Raw genomic sequence first — 21,871 nt, forward strand, 5'->3', positions numbered from 1 at the left:
AAGTATTTACAGGTATTGGTAAAGAGATAACTAATTTTTAAAAATAGCCCCCATTTAAATGTTGACCCAATTAACTTTCTTTTCCATAATCCCAACTTATTACAAAAGGTATACACTGTTATAGACTCATTATGGTAGCCAGCCTCCAACACGGCCCCCAATGATCCCCACCTCCTGTTATTCACACCCTTGTGTAGTCCTCCCTCACAATGTACCAGGACTGGTCTGTATGAACAATAGCATATGGCTGAGGTGATGATATGTCACTTCCATGTTACGCCAGTCTTGAGCTCTGGCTCTCTTTCTCTCAGATATCCCAGTCTGAAAGAAGCTAAGCTGCCAAGCCGTGAACAGCCCTGTGAAGAAGCCCATGCAAGGAGGAACATAACTCTCTGGCCAACAGCCAAAGAGAAACTAAGATCTGCCAACAACCACGACTGAGCTTTCAGGCAGATCCTCCAAACTCAGTAGAATCTTGAGATAACTATAGCCCAGCCAACAGCTTATCTCATGAGAGACCCTGAGCCAGAACCACCTAGCTAGGCTACTCCAAGTTTATGTTCCTGAGAAACTGTGAAATAAATAGTTGTTGTTTTAAGTTGTTAAGCTTGGGGGGTATTTTGTTATGCAGCTATCAGTAACTAATATACCCAGCCTGGAAGAAGTTTAAACTTTGAGACAGGATCTCGCTCTGACTCCAGGCTCTATGGAGCACGATGGCATGATCATGGTTCACTACAGCCTTGTTCTCCTGGGCTCAAGCAATCTTCTCACCTCAGCCTCTCGAGTAGCTGGGACCACAGGCGTGCACCATGGTGACCAGCTAATTTTTACTTATTTATTTTTTACAGAGATGGGCTCTCACTGTGTTGCCCAGGCTGGTCTCCCATACACCACTGCCCAGCTAATGTTTCTAAATTTATTTTCTTGTAGAGACAGGGTCTCACCGTGTGCCTAGGCTGGTCTTGAACTCCTAGACTCAAGTGACTCTCCTCTCTCAACCTCCCAAAATGCTGGGATTATAGGCATGAGCCACGGCACACAGCTAAAACTTTTTTCTCAGTTTTTATTTTTGCTAACTATAAAAGTAACAATATACCCATGTAGAAAAAAATTCAAACAATAAAGAGTATGAATTAAAAATCTCTGCCTAGTAGCTTATATCCTATTTCCCAGATATAGTTACAGTTAATGGTTATGCAACCTCTATATATCCATGTATCTACGTAATGCATATGTAATCATGTATATAATTTACTTGATTTTTAAACACAAAAAGGATCATATTACAGTTCTGCAACTTGCTTTTACTTAATATATGCTGAATATCCTTCTGTATTAGCATATATAAATCCTTATTATTCTTTTAAAAATTTACATATAGTACTTCATTGTAGAGATATAACATTATTTACCAAATCTCCATTGATGAATATCTTGGGGTTGAACTAATCTATATTTATGAGGTCAACTTTTGTGATGAAGCTGTAAGACAAATTTCTAGAAGTCAAACTGGAAGTTCAAAAGGTTTATGTTTTTAAAATTGACATTATTGGCAAATATCTCTTAAAAGGTCTATCAATTTATACCTCTCATCAATAATGCTTCAGATTGCCTCATCGTCCCAATACTGACTATATTTTAATCTTTGCCAATCTGAAAAGTGAGAAACACTTTAGTTTACAGTAGTTAACTTTGAATGATGCTGAGACTCTCATTTGGGTGTCTTTCTCTGCTGTTTGCTTTTTCTATAGCATTGCGATTTCCTTAATGATTTCTAACTGTTCTCACACAGTAGAAAATTAGCCTGATGTTATGTGCTGTAAGTATTTCCCCCAGGTTACTGTTATGTTTTGACTTTGTTCATGGTATCTTTTCCTATAGTTTCTTGATTATGTAGTAAAATTCTTTTTTTATGCTTGACAGATTTTTAAATCATAGTAGATGTTTCTTCATTTCAAGATTATAAAACTATAAAACCATGTTTTACTCTGTTTTATACTTTCATTTTTATATATCTTTGATAAGTACAGCATATATTTTATTAATACCAACAAAAAATTAATCCTATTAATATTATTAATATTAATATATTAAATATATTACATTATATGCCATTCACTGTTCTAAATGCTTTACATATTTTAACTTATTTAATCCTCTAAAGTAAATAGTATTATTATACCCACTTATCAATAAATGAGCCACAAAAGTTAAGATGTTTAACACAGTTACATGCTTAGGAACTAACTGGGCTGGAATTTGAATCAGGTAATCTGGCTCAAGTTCATGCTCTTAACCAATGATCTGCTGTCCTTTGCTACAAAGGGCCAATTGTCCCAACAACAGAATTCTATTTTAGTTCCAATTACTTTTCTTTGGGTTTTGGGCAAATCTTAATTATCTTGGAATCTAGTTTTTCTGTCTTGTGGAAGGAAACAGGTATCTGTGCCATATCTCAAATCAAAGGATAATTTAACAGAAAATTGACAAGACGTTTCAGCTCCACTGACACAAGTACACAAAGGAAGTACCACTACACTCCTTGCCATAATAATGTATTAAAATACTTGTTTATAAAAAAGATAAGAATAAAGTACACATTTTCTAATTGTTTTCAATTTGTACTAAGTAATGCAATGGACTCTTCATTTCTGGTCATGTAATATATATTCTATGGCCAGCATAAAAATAACTTACACGGTCAAACTGTAAGGGAAAAATATCATCTACATTCCTCCTATAATTCCAAGAAGTATACAGAGAACCAAAATACTGATAACACTATTTTACTAGGTGTATAATTTACTTTTCTTACAGATTATTTTAGATGGTAATAATTCATCTGCAAGAATTTATTTACTTAAGGAAATAAAGTCTGTTAGGAATCTTTCATTAACATGACAAAAGTAAAATGTCCTCTTTTCTCCTAAATATATTAAAAGATGGATCTGCTACCTTTCACTGTAGTGTCAGAAAACTCTACACTAGTAGAATTTATCAGTGAAGACCCAAGTCAGATTTAGAGAAATCTGTTCAAATATCTACCCACTTAGTGACTGATCTGGCATATCCATGCTACATGATCTGAAAAGAGAAATAATCATTATGTCCCAACTATTCAAATGTCATTCTTTTAAAAGTAACAGGAATGTTCTAGCTGCTGAAATTTAACAGAAGTGAGTTGCCCACCAGAATAAGTCTATTTACTTTCTAGCCTATCAAAGAAAGGTACTTACCCTGTGAAAACATGGGGGTGGGAATATCTAATATATCATATGTGGATGCTTACCATTCCATACTTTATATCAAGATCTAAATGTTCCCAATGTATAAAAAAGTATCTGAAAGTAATTAAAGTTAATAAAAAAGAGAAATGTAAATCATTTGTAACATGTATTCAGTATTCTTAAATTACTGAGATATTTTGCTTTTTTGTACTATTTCTTCAAAAATCATTATGTATTTTACACTTACAGCACTTCTCAATCTGATCAACCATATGTCAAGTACTCAATAGCCATGTACAGCTAGTGGTCACCACACTGGATGGTGAAAGTCTACAGCATATGTCTATGATTCCAGTTGTTTCTGCCTCTCATGACAGATTAAATTTTCAGCCCTCAGTGTTTTTCCCCCATTCTTTTCTCATGTACCTGATTCAATTTTTTTCCATATTTATTTAAGCTCTATGGCCTCCAAATATTGTATTCCAAGAAAGAACTATTTTTTCTAAGAGTAGAGCAACACGGTGCATTATGTACACATATACATATATTATGTTTAACTTTTCTGAATACAAAACTCTTGTAGTAATTATTCATCTGTGATCTTTCTTGGGATTCAAAATGATTCTGCAGCATGTATGAAAAGACTGCTGGTATTTTAATACTTCTAAAATAGACATAAAAGTTGTGGAGGAGAAAAGAAATGTGTTATGTATATAGTCAAATTTCTGAAAAATAACTTCAGAAGTACTTTTCTTATCACAAATGTGATATAGTCATTGTAAAAAAAAAATACAGAAAGCGATCAAATAAAAATCATCTGTAATCTTCCCGAGATAACCTGCTAACATTCTGATGTATACCCACCCAGTATTTTCTTTTTGCATATATATGTATAATTTAGCTAAGCAAAAGTGGGATTATAATGTTATCTTTTAAATGATTCCTTCATTTAGCATGATTTGAATATCTTTCCATCATTATTTTTAATATCTGAATAGTATTCCATTACATGAATTTACCATATTTTAATCAATTTTCTATTTGCCATTTAGGTTTTCATTTTTTTAACATAAACCACCTAATAAATAGATCTGTAGGTAAATTTTTGTGTTCATTCACTTTACTAAAAATAACTTCCTACCAGTTGCAATTGTTGGGTCAAGTCTCCAGTTGGCAGCTTAACTGCAGAAACGGGAGATGTCAGGATGCCCAGCAATAAGGGAGGTAGAGACCAGAATCAAAGTGGGCCCAGAAGCTAAATTTGGCAGAGACTTCAAAGTCTTTATAAATCTATTCCAAAAACGAAAAGAAAATATATTCTAAAAATTGGGGGAAAATGTTACCAGTAAATGAACAGACAAGGGATATCGAGAGAAATGAAAACTATTTTAAAAATATTCAAAATAAAACAAATAAATATGCTAAATGGTCTCTACAGCATGGCAGAAGACTTAATGAACCTTGATTAAGTTGACCAACCTTGAAGATTGGTCAAGAAAATGATCTAAGAAACACAGAGGAAAAAAAAAGACTGAAGAAAAATGAACAAAATTCGAGAGACCTGTGGGACAACACATAGCAGTCTAACACTTGTAATAATCAGTAAAGTGCGTAGTGGGCTAAAGAGCGGCCTGCTAAAAGATTATGTACACATCCTAATTCCCCCAATCCTGTGAAAATTATACGGAAAAGTGTGATTATTGCCTTAAATGACAAAAGACATGCTTAGGTTAAAGATCTGGAGAAGAGGAGCCTCTCCTGGATTATTTGAGTGGGTTCTAAACGGCAATCACATGTATCCTTACAAAATATACATACAGAAGAGAAGACATACACATAAACAGAGAGAAGGCAATGTGAAGTTGGAGCACAGAGTGATGTAGCCACAAGCCAAGGAATGCCAACAGTCAAAGACAAGTAAGAAGAGTCAATGAACATATTACTCCTCTAGGAGCCTACAGAAGGAGCATGACTGCTATGGTTTAAATGTTTGCTCCTCCAAAACTCATCTTGAAATTTCATTGCCACTGTAACGGTATTAAGAGGCTGTGCCCTTATGAATGCATTAATGCCACTATCACAGAAGTGAGATTGGTATAAAAGGGCAAGTTTGGTCTCCTTTTCTCTGCCCTCACCTTTGCCCTTCTGCCACTTGATGTTTTCTGCCATGTTATGACACAGCAAGAAGGCCCTAGCCAGGTGCTGGCACCTTGATCTTGGATTTCCCAGCCTCCAGAATTGTGAGAAGTAAATTTTTGTTCATTATAAACTAGCCAGTCTCAGGCATTCTGTCATAGTAGCACAAAAGGGACTAAGAAGTAGTCCTGCCAACATCCTAATTTCAGACTTCTGGACTTCATAACTGCAGAAAAACACATTTAGGTTGTTTTAAGCCACCTACTTTGTGGCCATTTGTTTCAGCAGTCCTAAGACATTAATAAAGACATAGAAGAGAAATTCTCAAAGTGTAGTATACAAAATCCAGCAGTGCCAGAAACTCTTTGGGGAAAATCCATGAGTAAAAACTATTTTCATAATAGCACTAAGATGATATTTGCCTTTTTCACTGTGTTGACAATTATACTAATGATACAAAAGCAATGATGGCTGCAATGTGAACCCTGAGGCACAAACTGAAGCAATGGCACCAAGCAATACTAGCAGTTACTATATTCTTCACCACCATGCACTCACATATAATTTTATTAGATTAAAAACAATGGTCTCTGTGAAATATAAAGCATTTTTATTGCACACTGAAGTATAAATGTTATCTTCAGGAAAAGTACTTGTTTAACTTAGCTGTGAACTCTATCATTGAAAAAACTTCAGCAAATAGAATACAACAATATATTAAAAGTAAAATACATCATGACCAAATGGGGTTCATATTAGGAATACAAGGCTGACTGACCATTTGAAATACATTCAATGTGATTCAACATATTAACAGACTTAAGAAAAAGCCATATAATCACATCAATAGATACAGAAAATGCATTAGATAAAACTTGGCATCCATTCATGGTAAAAACTCTCAATTAACTAGGAAGAGAAAGAAACTTTCTTAACCTGATAAGGACTATCTACTAAAAACCTACAGCAAACCATACTTAATGGTAAGGAACAAACAGACCGCTTTCATCCTAACATTAATTACATGGAAGGCAAGATGTCCTCTCTCATCATTCCTATTCAATAATGTACAAGATGTAACAGCCCCTTCAGTGAGGCAAGAAAAATAAATAAATAGTAGATAGACTGGAAAGGAGTAAAAAAAAAAAAAAAAACAAAAAAAACTGTCTTTATTTGCAGAATGACATGACATGTTGAAAGAGAGTTCTTTCAACAAATGGTGCTGGAATAACTAGATATCCACATGTGAAAAAAAGAAAAGAACCTCAACATATACCTCTGGTCTTAAACAAAAATTAAGTAGAAAATCCCAAAAAAATCTTCCAAAAAATGCCTGGAATTAATAAGTGAGCTTATCAAGGTCATAGAATATAAGGTCAATATACAAGAATCAATTACATCTCTAAAGATCAGTAATAAACAAGGGGAATTAAAATTTTAAAAAACAGTGTCATTTATAATAGCACAAAAAAGAAGTACTTAGATGTAAATCTAATGAAATATGTTCAGAACCTATATAAAGAAAACTACAAAACACTGATGAAAGGAATCAAGGATTTAAAGAAAGGGAATGACATACTGTGTTCATGGATTAGAAGACTTGATATTATGATGTAACTTATCTCGATTTTGATCTTTAGATTCAATGCAATCATAATAAACAACACCAGCAGGTTTTTTTTGTAGATATCAACAAGCTGATCCTAAAATTTCTATAGAAACGCAAAGTTACTAAAAACAAACAAAAACTGAAAAGGAACAAAGTTGGAAGACTCACATTACCCAATTTTAAGGCTCACTTTATAGGTTACACCAATTTAAAAAGTGTGGTATTGGTGAAAGGACAGATACACAGAATGCAACAGAGTCTAGAAACAGACCCACAAAAACACAGTCAACTCATTTCTAACAAAGGTGCCAAGGCAATGCAATTGAGGAAAGAGAGTTCTTTCAACAAATGGTGCTGGAATAACTAGATATCCACATGTGAAAAAAAGAAAAGAACCTCAACATATACCTCTGGTCTTAAACAAAAATTAAGTCAAAATGAATCATAGGCCGGGTGTGGTGGCTCATGCCTGTAATCCCAGCATTTTGGGAGGCCAAGGTGGGCGGATTACCTGAGGTCAGGGGTTGGAGACCAGCCTAGCCAACATGGTGAAACCTTGTCTCTACAAAATTAGCCGGGCATGGTGGTGCATGCCTGAAATCCCAGCTACTTGGGAGGGCTGAGGCAGAAGACTCACTTGAACCTGGGAGGTGGAGGTTGGAGTAAGCCAAGATCCCACCACCACACGCCAGCCTGGGCGACAAAAGTGAAACTCTATCTCCAAAGAAAAAAAAGAAAAAAAAAAAAGAATCCTAAATCTCATTGTAAATTAAACACTTAAGAGAAAATATAGATTTTTGAAGGGAATCTGGGATTGACAATGAATTCTTACTATAGAGGCCAAAGGGGCAGCTCCCCTTAGCCCTCTGAAGGTGTGCTGAAAAATCAACTTGCAAGAGGCAGATTAACAGGATAAAAGACATACAAATTTATTTAACGTGTAGACCCAAAGATAGAGGAAACTGTCCATTTTTATCCTTAGGTTCAACAAAGTATGGACAGCCATGCAGAAGTATAACTGGATAAAAGGGCTATAATCTAATGTGAACAGACTGAATGGGGAAACCCAGGAAGGCCTATCTGTTTAGATTCTTCTTGGCCTAAGCACACATTCTTTCCTTCTGCTTATGGGGCAGGACCCTCTCTGGAATGGGGGTCTTATGACCTACAGTCAAACAATGTAGGTGAGATAATTTCTTTAAGGCCAGTTTTTACAGATAGGACAGAGGGAAAGTTAGAATAATATTTTTAGGTTTTATGGCTTGCTTTGGGGAAAAAAGGTTCCAGTTTCTACGACCTGCCTTGGGGAAGAGGGAATTTGGTTTCTAAGGCTAGCCTCAGGGGAGAACAGGACTGAGAGACAGGCAAGCAACAGAAAATCAGAGAAAAACTTTTGCTTCTGAGGCCTTCATTTTGGAGTTTTCTTTTTTTTCCTCCTTTTTTTTTTTTTTTTTTTGGAGACAGAGTCTTGCTCTGTCACCCAGGCTGGAGTGCAGTGGTGCAATCTCAGCTCACCCCAATCTCCACCTGAGGGTTCAAGTGATTCTCCTGCCTTAATTTCCCTGGTAGCTGGGAATACAGGCATCCACCACCATACCTGGCTAATTTTTGCATGTTTAGTAGAGACAGTGTTTCATCACGTTGGCCAGGATGGTCTTGAACTCCTGGGCTCAGGCAATCCTCCTGCCTCAGCCTCCCAAAGTGCTGGGATTATAGGCGAGAGCTACTGCACCCAGACTGAAGTTTTGTTTTCTGAGCCTCAACATTACTTACCTATGATACTCAAAGCATAGTCAGCAACATAAAATATTTATAAACTTGACTTTACGAAAATGAAAAAAAACGTCTGCTCTGTGAAAGCAGCTAAGGGGATTAAAGACAGATAAGACACAGTTGGCCAGGTGTGCCTGAGGTCAGGAGTTTGAGACCAGCCTGGGCAACATGGAGAAACCCCGTCTCTACTAAAAATACAAAAATAACCGGGTGTGGTGGTGCACGCCTGTAATCCCAGCTATTCGGGAGGCTGAGGCAGGAGAATCACTTGAACCCGGGAGGCGGAGGTTGCAGTGAGCTGAGATCACACCACTACACTCCAGCCTGGGGGACAAGAGCGAAACTCAGTCTGTTGTGGGAAGCCAGGGATCCCGAACGGAGGGACCTGCTGAAGCCGTGACATAAGAACATAAATTGTGAAGATTTCATAGACATTTATCACTTCCCCAATCAATACTCTTATAATTTCCTATGCCTGTCTTTAATCTCTTAATCCCATCATCTTCGTAAGCAGAGGATGTACGTTGCCTCAGGATCCTGTGATGACTATGTTAACTGCACAAATTGTTTGTAGAGCATATGTGTTTAAACAATATGAAATCTGGGCACCTTAAGAACAGGATAACAGCGATTTTCAGGGAACAAGGGAGATAACCTTAAAGTCTGGCTGCCTGTGGGCCGGGCAGGACAGAGCCATATTTCTCTTATTACCGAACACGGGTAAGAGAAATATCGCTGAATTCTTTCCCCAGTAAGGAATATTAGTAATTAACAGCCCTGGGAAAAGAATGCATTCGGGGGGTGGGGTAGGGTGGGAGGAGTCTAAAATGGCCACCCTAGGAATGTCTGCCTTATGCAGTTGCAGATAAGGGACGAAATTGCCCTGGCCTCCTGCAGCACCCCCAGGCTTGCTAGGATTAGGAAATTCCAGCCTGGTGAATTCTAGTCAGACCGGTTCTCTGCTCTTGAATGCTGTTAAGATGTTTATTTTATTTTATTTTTTTTTTTATGATATATTCTTTTTTTTATTATTACTATACTTTAAGTTTTAGGGTAAGATGTTTATAAATGACAATGCGTGCACAGCGGGACATGGAAGTTCATTAGTGACTCTAGTTTTGCCCTGACCTTGTGATCTTGCCCTGATCTTTTGCCTTGTGATCTTTTGTTGCCCTTAAAGCATGTGATCTCTGTGACCCACACCCTATTCGTACACTCCCTCCCCTTTGAAAAATGCTAATAAAAACTTGCTGGTTTTAGGGCTCAGGGGGCATCACAGAACCTGCCGACATGTGATGTCTCCCCTGGACATCCAGCTTTAAAATTTCTCTCTTTTGTACTCTTTCCCTTTATTTCTCAGACCGGCTGACACTTAGGGAAACAGAAAAGAACCTACGTGAAATAACGTTGAATTATTGGAGGTGGGTTCCTCCGATATCTGTCTAAAAAAATAAAATAAAATAAAATAAAAATAAAAAGACACAGTCATGAAAATGTTCAGGAAAATTAAAAGAATCACACAGAAAGAAAATGTTTGCAAATCAGATACTCAATAAAAAACTTGTATCCAGAATACACTAAGAACTCTTAAAACTCAACTACTAAAAAAAGACACCCCAACCAAAAACTGGTAAAACATCTGAAAAGATAATCACCACAAAAGATATAAGAATGTAAAATACACACGAGAAGATGCTCATCATTGGTTATTATGAAAATACAAATTAAATTACAACAAGACACTATCAAAAACCAAAAATATCAAATGCTGGCAAAGATATAGTGCAAGAGAAACATTCACTCATTGTCGGAGGGAATACATACTAGTATAGCCACCCCGAAAAATAATTTGGCAATTTGTTATAAACTTAAGTATTTATTTACTATGTGACCCAACAGTCCCACCGCAGTTATTTACCTAAGTGAGCTGCAAACTTGCGTCCACACAAAAGCCAGTACATGAATGTTTATGGTAGCTTTTTTTTATAACTACCAAACACTGGAAACAATCAAGAAGTCTAATAGAGGAAGGGACAAATAATCATGGTACACACATACAACAGAATACTACTTAGCAATAACAAGGAACAGAATATCAATTTGTGCAGTAGCATGGATGAATGTAGCTAAGCGAAAGGAGCCAGACCCAAAGGGCTACATATTATATGGTTCCGTTTACATGACATAAAGAATAACAAGGTTAGAGAACAGAGCAATGGCTGCCAGGGGCTGGTGAGAGGCACTGACTACAAGAACTTTTTTTTCGTGGTGATGGAACTCTTCCAGATAGTACTGCAGTGGCATAATAGATACATGATTACATATGTTTATGTAAACCTATACAGCTGTACTCTACAAAGAATGAAATGAAATATACTATAGATAAATTTTCTTTACAAAATCAACCAGGATATCAAGAAAACCTAGGCTAGAATACAGACTGTGACAGATCAGTCTAATTGTATTACAAATGTATGATAACCTAACTGAATGATGTTTAGGTAATACAGATACAGATAGACACAAAAATAATTATAGATGGGTTGGCATATACATATACATACTCACATTTCATAGCTCTGTCCACTTTCAGAGCCTGAAGCAGTGACACCCCCGTAGTAATAAGCATATCAACACCTAGTTCTTGGTTTCTAAATATCATCCTCCAATAAAAGAAACCAGAGTCCCTTGGACATAGGGCTGATTTTGGTACTGGGATAAAGCAAGTACAAGATAGAGTAACTTGTAGTGTTAGAAAGTAAGGAAGTGGCCAAACAACAAAAAGATTGGGGGAAAAGGATACAGAAGCCAACCTGAAAGAGCTCTTAATGGCCACAGCTGGAATAATCTGAGCAACAAAAGTAAGTATCAATAGTATTGGCACTTTGGGAGTCAAGGTAGGAGGATTGCTTGAGGGCAGGAGTTTGAGACCAGCCTGGGCAACATAGCAAGACCCCCTTTAAAAAAAAATTAGCTAGGCAGATGACACCAGCTATTTGAGAGGATCGCTTGAGCCCAGGAGGTTAGGGCTGCGGCAAGCCATGACTATACCAATGCACTCCAGCCTAGGCAATGGAGCAAGACCCTGTCTCCCTCTCTATATACAGCATTGGATTATACCCCAAAGAACAAAATAAATATTTGTGAGTTTATAATAACATACACAAATGACTGAATAAATTTTAAAATGGGATTAAATGGGCACATCTCCCTTATAAGAAACAGGGAAAGAGAAAATTACCATTAGAAATCCACAGTAGCTGGTGCTGTGGCAAGTATCTGTAGTTCTAGCTACTGGGAAGGCTGAAGTGAGAGGATCCCTTAAGCCCAGGAGTTCTGGGCTGTAACGTGTTATGCTGACTGGGTGTTTACACTAAGTTTGACATCAATATGGTGACCTTCCAGGAGCAGGGGACCACCAGGTTATCTAAGGAGGGGTGAACTGGCAGAAGTAGGAAATTAAGGAAATCAAAATTCCCATGCCAATCAATAGTGGGACTACAACTGTGAATAGCCAGTGTACTCCAGCCTGAGCAACAGGAAGACTCTCACTCTTTAAAAAAAAAAAAAAAAAAAAAAAAAGAATTGCACAGTAATAATTGATGCCGGCGAGAGTAAGCAAAATTCATGAGTGAAATGCTAAAATTAGTAAATTTTTTTTTTTTTGAGACGAGTCTCACTCTGTCACCCAGGTTGGAGTGCAGTGGCATGATCTTGGCTCACTGCAACCTCCACCCTCTGGGTTCAAGCGATTCTCCTGCCTCAGCCTCCCAAGTAGCTGGGATTACAGGTGCCTGCCACCGCATCCAGCTGATTTTTGTATTTTTAGTAGAGATGGGGGTTTCACCATCCTGGCCAGGGTGGTCTTAAACTCCTGAACTCGTGATCCACCCGCCTTGGCCTCCCAAAGTGTTGGGATTATAGGTGTGAGCCACCGCGCCTGGCTGTGAGTGAAATTTTGAGAAGAAAGAGAATGGTAGAATAACTTCAAAGTATCTCCCAAAGAATATTTATTAATTACTGTGGTGATTTGAACATAAGCCCACAAATCATTTGGTACACCTCATTGCAGCAGGTAGAGTTTAATTCCCTTTTTTTCCTACATTTTTTAAGAGACAGGGTCTTGCTCTGTCACCCAGTCTGGACTACAAAGGTATGATCATAGCTCACTGTAACCTTGAAGCCCTGGGCTCAAGTGAACCTCCCATCTCAGCCTCTAGAGTAGCTGGGACTACAGGCGAGTGCAACCACACCCTGGTAATAATTTTACTTTGTTTGTAGAAACAAGGTCTATGTTAGCCAGGCTGGTCTCGAACTCCTGGCCTCAAGTAATCTTCCTGTTTCAGCCTCCCAAAGTGCTGAGATTACAGGTGTGAGCCACTACATCCAGCCTCTCTTTCTTTTGAAAGTAGGCAGGAGTTAAGTGAATCACTCCTAATAAACAGACCATAAAAAGGAAAAAATAACTTTACAGAGGAAGAACCTCATAGACATCCCTCTATTATGGACTCAATGTTTATGTCCCTCCAAAACTATGCTGAGGCCCAATGTGATGGTGTTAGGAGGTGGGGCCTTTGGGAGGTAATCAGGTTTACATTAGGTCATGAAGGCAGGACCACCATGAGAGAAGGAGTGCCCTTATAAAAAGAAGAGAGAGATCTCTCTATGTGCACATACCAAGAAAAGGCCATGTGAGCACAAAGTGACAAGGTGGATAGAGGGCCCTCACTAGAATATGATCATGCTGACACTCTCTCAAACTTCCAGGCTCCAGAACTGTTGTGAAAATAAATGTCTGGGCGCAGTAGAACACGCCTGTAATCCCGGCAATTTGGGAGGCTGAGGCGGGCAGATTGCTTGGGTCCAGGAGTTCAAGACTAGCTTGGGCAACATGGTGAAACCCCGTCTCTACAAAAAAAAAAAAGAAAGAAAAATTAGCCGGGCATGGTGGCACACGCCTGTAGTCCCAGCTACTTGGGAGGCTGAGATGGGAGGATTGCTTGAGCCTGGGAGGTCAAGGCTTCAGTGAACCGTGATTGAGCCACTATACTCCAACCCAGGTGACAGTGAGACACTGCCTCAAAGAAAGAAAAGAAATGTCTACTGTTTAAGCCTCAGTCAATGGTGTTTCAATATAGCAGCCTAGCTAAGACAACCCTCTTAACCAAGTGCCCAAGGTTAACATGATCAGTAATAAAACAAGCTGGTATCACGTAAATCCTCAATGAAAAGCATACTTCACCTGTGTGGTATTCTTATGAAAAATTCATACACACAATCTAATCATGAGAAAGCATCAGCAAACTCAAAGTGAGGAACTGTCTACAAAATATCCAATCAGTACTCTTCAAAAATGAGGAAGTCATTGAAAACAAAACAAAAAAAAAGACAAGACTAAGAAACTGTCAGACTACAGGCTAAGGAGACATGACAACTAAATGCAACATGATATCCTGAATTAAATCCTGAAACAGAAAAAAAGACATTCATGTAAAAACTGGTGAAACATCAATAAAATCTGCAGTGAATTTTATTTCACCAATGTTAATTTCCTGGTTTTGATAAATGTACCAAAGTCCCGGAAGACAGGCTGGGCACAGTGGCTCGTGCCTGTAATCCCAGCACTTTGGGAGGCTGAGGTGGGCAGGTCAGGAGTTCGAGAACAGCCTGGCCAACATGGCGAAACCTCGTCTCTACTAAAAATACAAAAACACAAAAATTAGCCAGGCGTAGTGGCAAGTGCCTGTAGTCTCTGCTACTTGGGAGGCTGAGGCAGGAGAATCGCTTGAACCTGGGAGGCTCAAAAAAAAAAGTTTCATAAGTTATTGTTAGAGGAAGCTGACTGAACGGTACTGCACTTTCTGTACTATCTTTGCAACACTTCTGTAAGTCTAAAATTATTGCAAAATAAAGTTTTTAATACATCAGTAGAAAAAGGTCCTGGAAATGACCTATTAAATTGTATGACACACAAAACATAGCCAGAGTGATTTTCCTAAAAAGCAGATTTGATATTGTTACTCCCTGGTTTGATGCTTTCTAATGGTTTATCTTGCCATAAAAAAAAATTCAAATTATTTAACATGACCAATAAAACATATGTCCATATCCTAATCTCTGAAACTTGTGAATATGTTAGATTACCTGGCAAAGAGGAATTAAGGTTGCACATGGTATTAAGAATGTTAATCAACTGACCTTAAAATAGAGTCTTGATTACCCAGGTGAGACCAATATAACCACAAACATCCTTAAGAGCAGAACAGGAGAGGTAGAAGAGAGTCAGAGGGAGATGTGACTACAGAAGAATTCTCAGAGAGATGCAATGTTGCTGGCTTTGAACATGGAGAAAGTGGGCCATGGACCAAGGAATGTGGGCAGCATCTAGAAGCTAGCTGACAAAGGGAAGAAATTAATTCTCCCTTAGATTCTCTAGAAGGGAATGCAGCCCTGTAGATGCCTTGATTTTAGCTCAGGTGGACTTCTAACCTATAGGTGATAAATTCATGTTGTTTGAGGCCACCAATTTGTGGTGATTTGTTACAGCAGTAAATAGAAAACAATGCAAAGACTCTCCATCATCTGACCTCTGCTTACCACTCCTGCTTTATCACTCACCACCTCTTAATACAATAATTTTCAAGAGGTATGCCTTAATATACTAGTATACTGCAAGCCTTCCACATGCCTCGGCCAACATTTCATCAATAAATAAAATTTAATTTTGCTACACTTAAGATGCTTACTGATATGGTGAAGTCAAATAGAATGCTGAGCTGGTGGGAAAAAACTACCGTTTGCCACAAAAAAGCAAAGAAACCACAGTACAACATAAGTAAGATTGTATGCTTGAGTTTTGCCTCAAGAGGCCCTAAAAGAGGTTCATCAGGGCAGAAGACAGTTTTACTCTAAGCTGTCTTTTAGAGGCTTCTGAAGGGGATCAAGTGAGTATGTGATACTTTTTTTGAAACTTTTTTTTAACACAAGTGTTCAAAGTGTAATTCCTTTAAGAATGCCACCAAAAATTTTAGCACTAAAGTAGCCATGAGTATGAAAAGGCTGAGAATCACTGTTCTACACACATCCTTTCCTTATCATGCTAAACTTTTTTCAAGCCATGCTTCCTCACCTCTCAATCTTCAGATAGGCTTTTCCCTCTACATGGAACCTTCCAAAATACCCTCTTCTGCTTCACCTGACCAATTCTTAACTTATTCTTCAGATCTCAGCTCAGCTCTTCTCTAGGAAAACACTCTCTAATCCTACAAGTGAATGCATGCCATTATATAATATTGCTTCCACAGTATCTTGGACCCTTATGACAGAACTTTACACATGGAACTGTAATTGTCTAATTGTAAATTCTGCAAGTGAAAAAATTGAGTCCAGTTTGCTCTTAGCTCTATCCTATCCCCCAAAGCTTAGTGTAATGGCTGGCTGATGGAAACTATTACTGTATTTTTATAAAAGGAAGCCTAGTAAATAATCATCAAGTATTTCTGTATCAGGCACTTATCACAATGTATCAATAAGGAATACCATATGCTACTTAGAGACAAAGAACATGAAACTTTAAAAGCTTTCACTATGTAAAATAATTTATACCATAATACAAAAACAGGTCTTTTTTCTACTTTGGCATTTTATACTTTTTACTCTGTTCAGGTATAAGAAAAGTGTTTGTAACAAAAAGAAATGAAAATCTATCGTATTTCATTGTATCTAAGGTGTGTTTTGATACTGCCACTATTTATCTTAACAGGTGTATTAGGTTCCTACTGCTCCTATAACAAACTACAACTAAGTCAGTGTTTACAACAACACAAATTTATTCTCTTACAGTTCTGGAGGTCAGAGGTCCAAAATCAGTTTCACTGGGCTACAAAGTGTCAAGGGACAGGGCTGGTTCCCTCTGGATGCTCTGAAGAGACAATCCATTTCCTTGCCTTTTCCAGCTTCTAGTGGCCACTGATATTCCTTGGTTTGTGGCCCCTTCCATCTCCAAAGCACATCGCTCTAACTTCTGCTTCTGTCTTCACATTTCCTTCGCTGCTGGCTCTGACTTGTCCTGTGTCTCTCTAATAAAAACCGCTGTGATTCTATCAGGCCTACCAAGTTCCAGGAAAACCCCATCTCGAGATCCTTAACTTAATCACTGCTGCGAAGGTTTCAGGGATTAGGACATGGACATAGCCGGGGGACCCATTATTCAGCCTACCACATCAGGTATCAACGGCAGATTCTTATGATTTCACTTTATGGAAAGCAAGTTTAGAATTCCACTGATTCTAAAATGCACCCCAATTTCAGAGGTAAAAAATGTAAAAAAAAAAAAAAAAGCATCTTAGAATAAATTAATTTGATTATTGCACCCACCAAATTGCCCAATACAGTGCCTTACAAATAAGCATCAAATAATCATTAAAAAACTAAAAAACAGGCTGGGTGCGGTGGATCACGCCTGTGATCCCAGCACTTTAGGAGGCTGAGGCAGGGGGATTGCTTGAGTCCAGGAGTTTGAGACCAGCCCAGGCAACATAGTAAGACTTCATCTCTACAAACATGAAAAAAAAATTATGCAGGTGTGGTAGTTTGTGCCTGTAGTCCCAGTAACTTGGGAGGCTGAGGTGCTAGGCTTGCTTCAGCCCAAGAGATCGAGGCTGCAGTGAGCCAAGATTGCACCACTGCACTCCAGCCTGGGTGACAGAGTGAGACCCTGTCTCAAAAAAGTAAATTAATTAAATAAAATAATAAAAATAACAGGCTGGGCGCAGTGGCTCACGCCTGTAATCCCAGCACTTTGGGAGGCTGAGACGGGCAGATCACGAGGTCAGGAGATCGAGACCATCCTGGCTAACACGGTAAAACCCCGTCTCTACTAAAAATACAAAAAAAAAAAAAAAAAAATTAGCTGGGCGTGGTGGCGGGCGCCTGTTGTCCCAGCTGCTCGGGAGGCTGAGGCAGGAGAATGGCATGAAGCTGGGAGGCAGAGCTTGCAGTGAGCTGAGATTGCACCACTGCACTCCAGCCTGGGTGACAGAACAAGACTCCATCTCAAAAAAAAAAAAGAAAGAAAGAAAGAAAAAACTAAAAAATGGCCAGATGTGCTTGTAATCCCAGCAGTTTGGGAGGCTGAGGCAGCAGATTGCTTGAGTCCAGGAGTTCAAGACCAGCCTGGACAACAGAGTGAAACTCCTTCTCTACAAAAATTACATAAAATCAGGTAGGTGTAGTGGTGCACACCTGTAGACCCAGCTACTCAAGAGGCTGAGGTGGGAGGATCACCTGACCCCGGGAGATCGAGGTTGCAGTGAGCACTGATTGCTCCAGCTTGGGTGACAGAGTGAGACCCTGTGTCAAAATAAAAACAAACAAACAAAAAAATTCAGTTTTTATATAATCTCTGAAAGAATTTTATATTCTTAGCTTCAAGTGAACTATGTCAAATAAAAGAGGGAAACAGATGATTCTAACACATTATCTACTCACTGGTACCAATCTGAATGAAGAAATAAAATATGTTTAACAAATGGTCTATAATCTTCTCAATGGAGTTGCTCAGCTGGTCAGCCTGACTGATATATCATGTACCAGCAAGATATAGCCTATGATTTTCTTTAAGCATGTATGCCCTCCTTAGCAAGACTAAATTATCACAAGATCTACCCCCAGGACATAGCTGTCTCAGTAGCATAATCTCCTTTCAGACACTAGATTCTCACCAAAGGAAAACTGATTCTCTTGCTTTAAGAAAACCTAACATGAAAATTAAAATTTATAAAACAAATATTTCATGCAAGTCTAGTCCTTGTACCAAAAAAAATAACAGGATCTCTTTAGGGCATATGAAATAGGATTTGGTTTGAAAAATTCTCTGACTTTCCTTTATTCTACTTTCACTTCCCTCTAATTCATTACTAATGCCACCAGAGTACTTTTTAACATTCCTTACCACACAATCTTTAGTGGCTCTTCTTTGATCCAAATGAAGTCTAAACTTCTTAGGACAATTTCCAGGAACCTCCATTAATAGCCCCAACATAATTGTAAAAACTATTCTTTTTTTTTTTTTTTTGAGATGGAGTTTAGCTTTTGTTGCCCAGGCTGGAGTGCAATGGCACGATCACGGTTCACTGCAACCTCCACCTCCCGGGTTCCAACGATTCTCCTGCCACAGCCTCCCAAGTAGCTGGGATTACAGGCACTCGCCACTACACTCAGCTAGTTTTGTATTTTTAGTAGAGATGGGTTTTTACCATGTTGGCCAGGCTGGTCTTGAACTCCTGACCTCAGGTGATCCACCCACCTCAGCCTCCCAAAGTGCTGGGATTACATGCATGAGCCACCACGCCGGGCCCAAACTATTCTTTCATTACTCTCTCTCCCTTGTACCCCTGCACTGCTCAGAGTACATTTTTTAAATTCCTTACCTTTGATTCACGCATTTTTACCTGACAATTCAAAATGTGTCCATCATTTTAGATACAGCTGAAGTTCTATCTAACTTCTTCCCTTAAGATTCCCTATTACTTTAACCAAAAAGAATTGTTTCCTCTTCAGAACTCTGGGCACTCTTCTCACAGGCCTTATGAAAGAAACACATGTTCAGTGCTGACAGTCCTTTCCTCTTTTACTGAGGGGTAGAGAACTCCTGGAGTGCAGAGAACATTCACATTTGTATGCCCAGAGTATCTAGCACAAAATGTTATGTAAAGAGGAGCTAAATAAATATTTGCTAGGAATTGTGAATTAAATTTATAGGCCAGGCCTATAATTCATGCCTGTAATCCCAGCACTCTGAGAGGCAGAGGATGGAGGGTCACTTGAGCCCAGGAGTTCGAGACCATCCCAGGCAACACAGTGAGATCTCGTCTCTAAAATAAAAGTTATACATAACTGTTAGGATTACATATGCATTGCATAAAATAAGGTTCAGGTGTTTAAGATCAAAATTGATGGTAAATGAGATAATCAGAGGGACAAAGTTCTTAAGGGAACAGAATTCCGTACCCAAATAATCTGAATTTGTCTCAGATAATGCAAGAATAATCATATGCAGGAAGACTGATAGATTTGGTGGCAGAAGATTAATACTTTATCTTCAGATTGTCAGACTGCTTTCAGTTTCTTAGTAAAATAAGTAAGGTCATCATTGGAAAGGGAGGCAGAGAAAGAGGATATTGAGAATTTGAGGGAAAAGGGGAGCATGTGACACTGGGAATGGAGCAGGGAAATACCACAGGACTAACTGGTACTGAGAGCTCACTTAAGAGATATTATCATAAATATAAAGTTAGGGAAACTTCAAGGAAAATAAAGCATCAACATTGGATTATTCCAACACTACAATACAGACATTTTATAGGAAAAAAAAAATTTGACATAAAAAGGTTACAACCCTATTAAAAATGTACAAAATTGATAAATGAGTAATATAAACATACAGGAAAACACAAAAATAAAGCAAGTTACCTGAATAAGATTGTAACAGTCACGATTTCCACCATACTACAATTATTGTTTAAAAAGAAAGAAATGAAGAGAGAAATCAAAAACCACGTCTCTAATTTGACTACTCCTAAGATTTCCATAATAGCATGATCATTCCCCCTCCCCTAGAGACACATTTTAATATTAAAAATAGACGTTTCATTAATATTTTCCTGAATTGAATTCCAACTTTTTTTTTTCAGTCAGATTTCAGTTTCCATTATCTGAACACAAACATCAAGGTCAGCAAAGTACAAGCTCCTCTATCCTACTAAGATAAATTCATACTAACTTTGAGGTAGAATCAGATCGAAGAATGTAATCACTGAATTCATTCATCACTTAATTACAAAGAAATAGGCCAATTTTCAGTCAGTATGCACCCAGGTATGCATTTTAATAATTATCTTTGTTAAAATATTAAAATAGCTCTGAATCAGCTGGTAATGAGTCATAGCCGTGGTCCTATTCCCCTGCTTTACCCCACCATGCTAGCCCAAACCTTCTCATAATCTGGCAGCTGAAGAAGTAATGCCTGGCACAGCTGAAAGCTTATAGGATCCTGCTCTGGTATGAAGGATGGTATCCATTTAGTGGTCAGTATACGCAGTACTGATTACTGAATATTTTAATATACTCTCCCTGCCAATAAGGTATCACTAACAATGCCAAAATACGGATTTTTAATGAGCATAAATGCACGCTTGCACACCCACACACCCCTAAGGAAACAGGCAATTAGAAACCTTAGTGATTTCAAAAATGAGGAGTCTCAGATTACATCTGGATATCCTAGATTATTATAATGCAAGGCTAACAGTTATAGAGCTTCCCAAGCTCTGAGAGAAATGTTTTCTTGTATTCTTTCTCTCCTACATTCCATAAACTGCAAATATACCTGAAGACGAAGGTAACTGTTCCAGTCACCGCTGGCGGACACAGCCTACAGACATAGGCTATGTAAACAACTGGATTAAATCTCACTGCATGAGGTATAGATTATTCCTGCTACAACATCAATTATCCTTCTTGGATACCAGGACAATGAGTGCTACAAGTGAGGGGCCAAAGGAAAACCAAGGCCACACACGGTGGCTCAGGCCTGTAATCCCAGCACTCTGGGAGGCTGAGGTGGGAGAATCACTTGAGCCTGGGCAACGTGGTGAAACCCCGTCTCTACAAAAAATACAAAAATTAGCTGGGCATAGTGGCATGCCCCTGTAGTCCTAGCTACTCAGGAGGCTGAAGTGAGAGAATCACCTTAACCCGGGGAGGTCAAGACTGCAGTCAGCTGTGATCATATCACTGCACTCCAGCCTGAGTGACAAAGTGAGGCCCTGTCTCAAGAAAAAAGAAAGAAAAGAAAACCAATATTCGTTCAGAATCTACTACATGCCAGATACCTTGCTTTTCTACATATAATCTGATATGCTTCTCAAACAATTCTGTGAAGTATCACTATCATCTTTTATATACAAATAAACAGGGCCATGAAAGCCCACTAATTCATACGAATTCAAATCGTTGGTAAGTAGTAAAGAAGCCAGGCATTGCTGGTTCCAAAGCCAGGCTTATAGCTCATTTCACAATATCCATTAATCAGAAATCCTAAGGAAAACAAGTTAAGACTTGG

At 38.4% G+C, this 21,871-nt stretch overlaps 1 protein-coding gene across 7 annotated transcripts in view; it reads right to left on the bottom strand.

The window, feature by feature from the left end:
* Nucleotides 1–21,871, bottom strand: part of SEC24B (SEC24 homolog B, COPII coat complex component) — a 106,920-nt gene that overhangs the window by 77,318 nt on the left and 7,731 nt on the right. The window contains exon 2 of one of the 7 annotated variants that reach the window (XM_055274897.2): nucleotides 13,564–13,656. The exons of the other annotated variants lie outside the window; for them this stretch is intronic. Within the exon in view, the coding sequence (XP_055130872.1) occupies nucleotides 13,564–13,656 (93 nt within the window). The remainder of the gene's footprint in view (nucleotides 1–13,563; nucleotides 13,657–21,871) is intronic. 7 annotated transcript variants of the gene reach the window in all.

The sequence above is a fragment of the Symphalangus syndactylus genome, chromosome 4 (assembly GCF_028878055.3).
Source record: "Symphalangus syndactylus isolate Jambi chromosome 4, NHGRI_mSymSyn1-v2.1_pri, whole genome shotgun sequence".
In the NCBI taxonomy this organism is placed as follows: Eukaryota; Metazoa; Chordata; class Mammalia; order Primates; family Hylobatidae; genus Symphalangus; species Symphalangus syndactylus.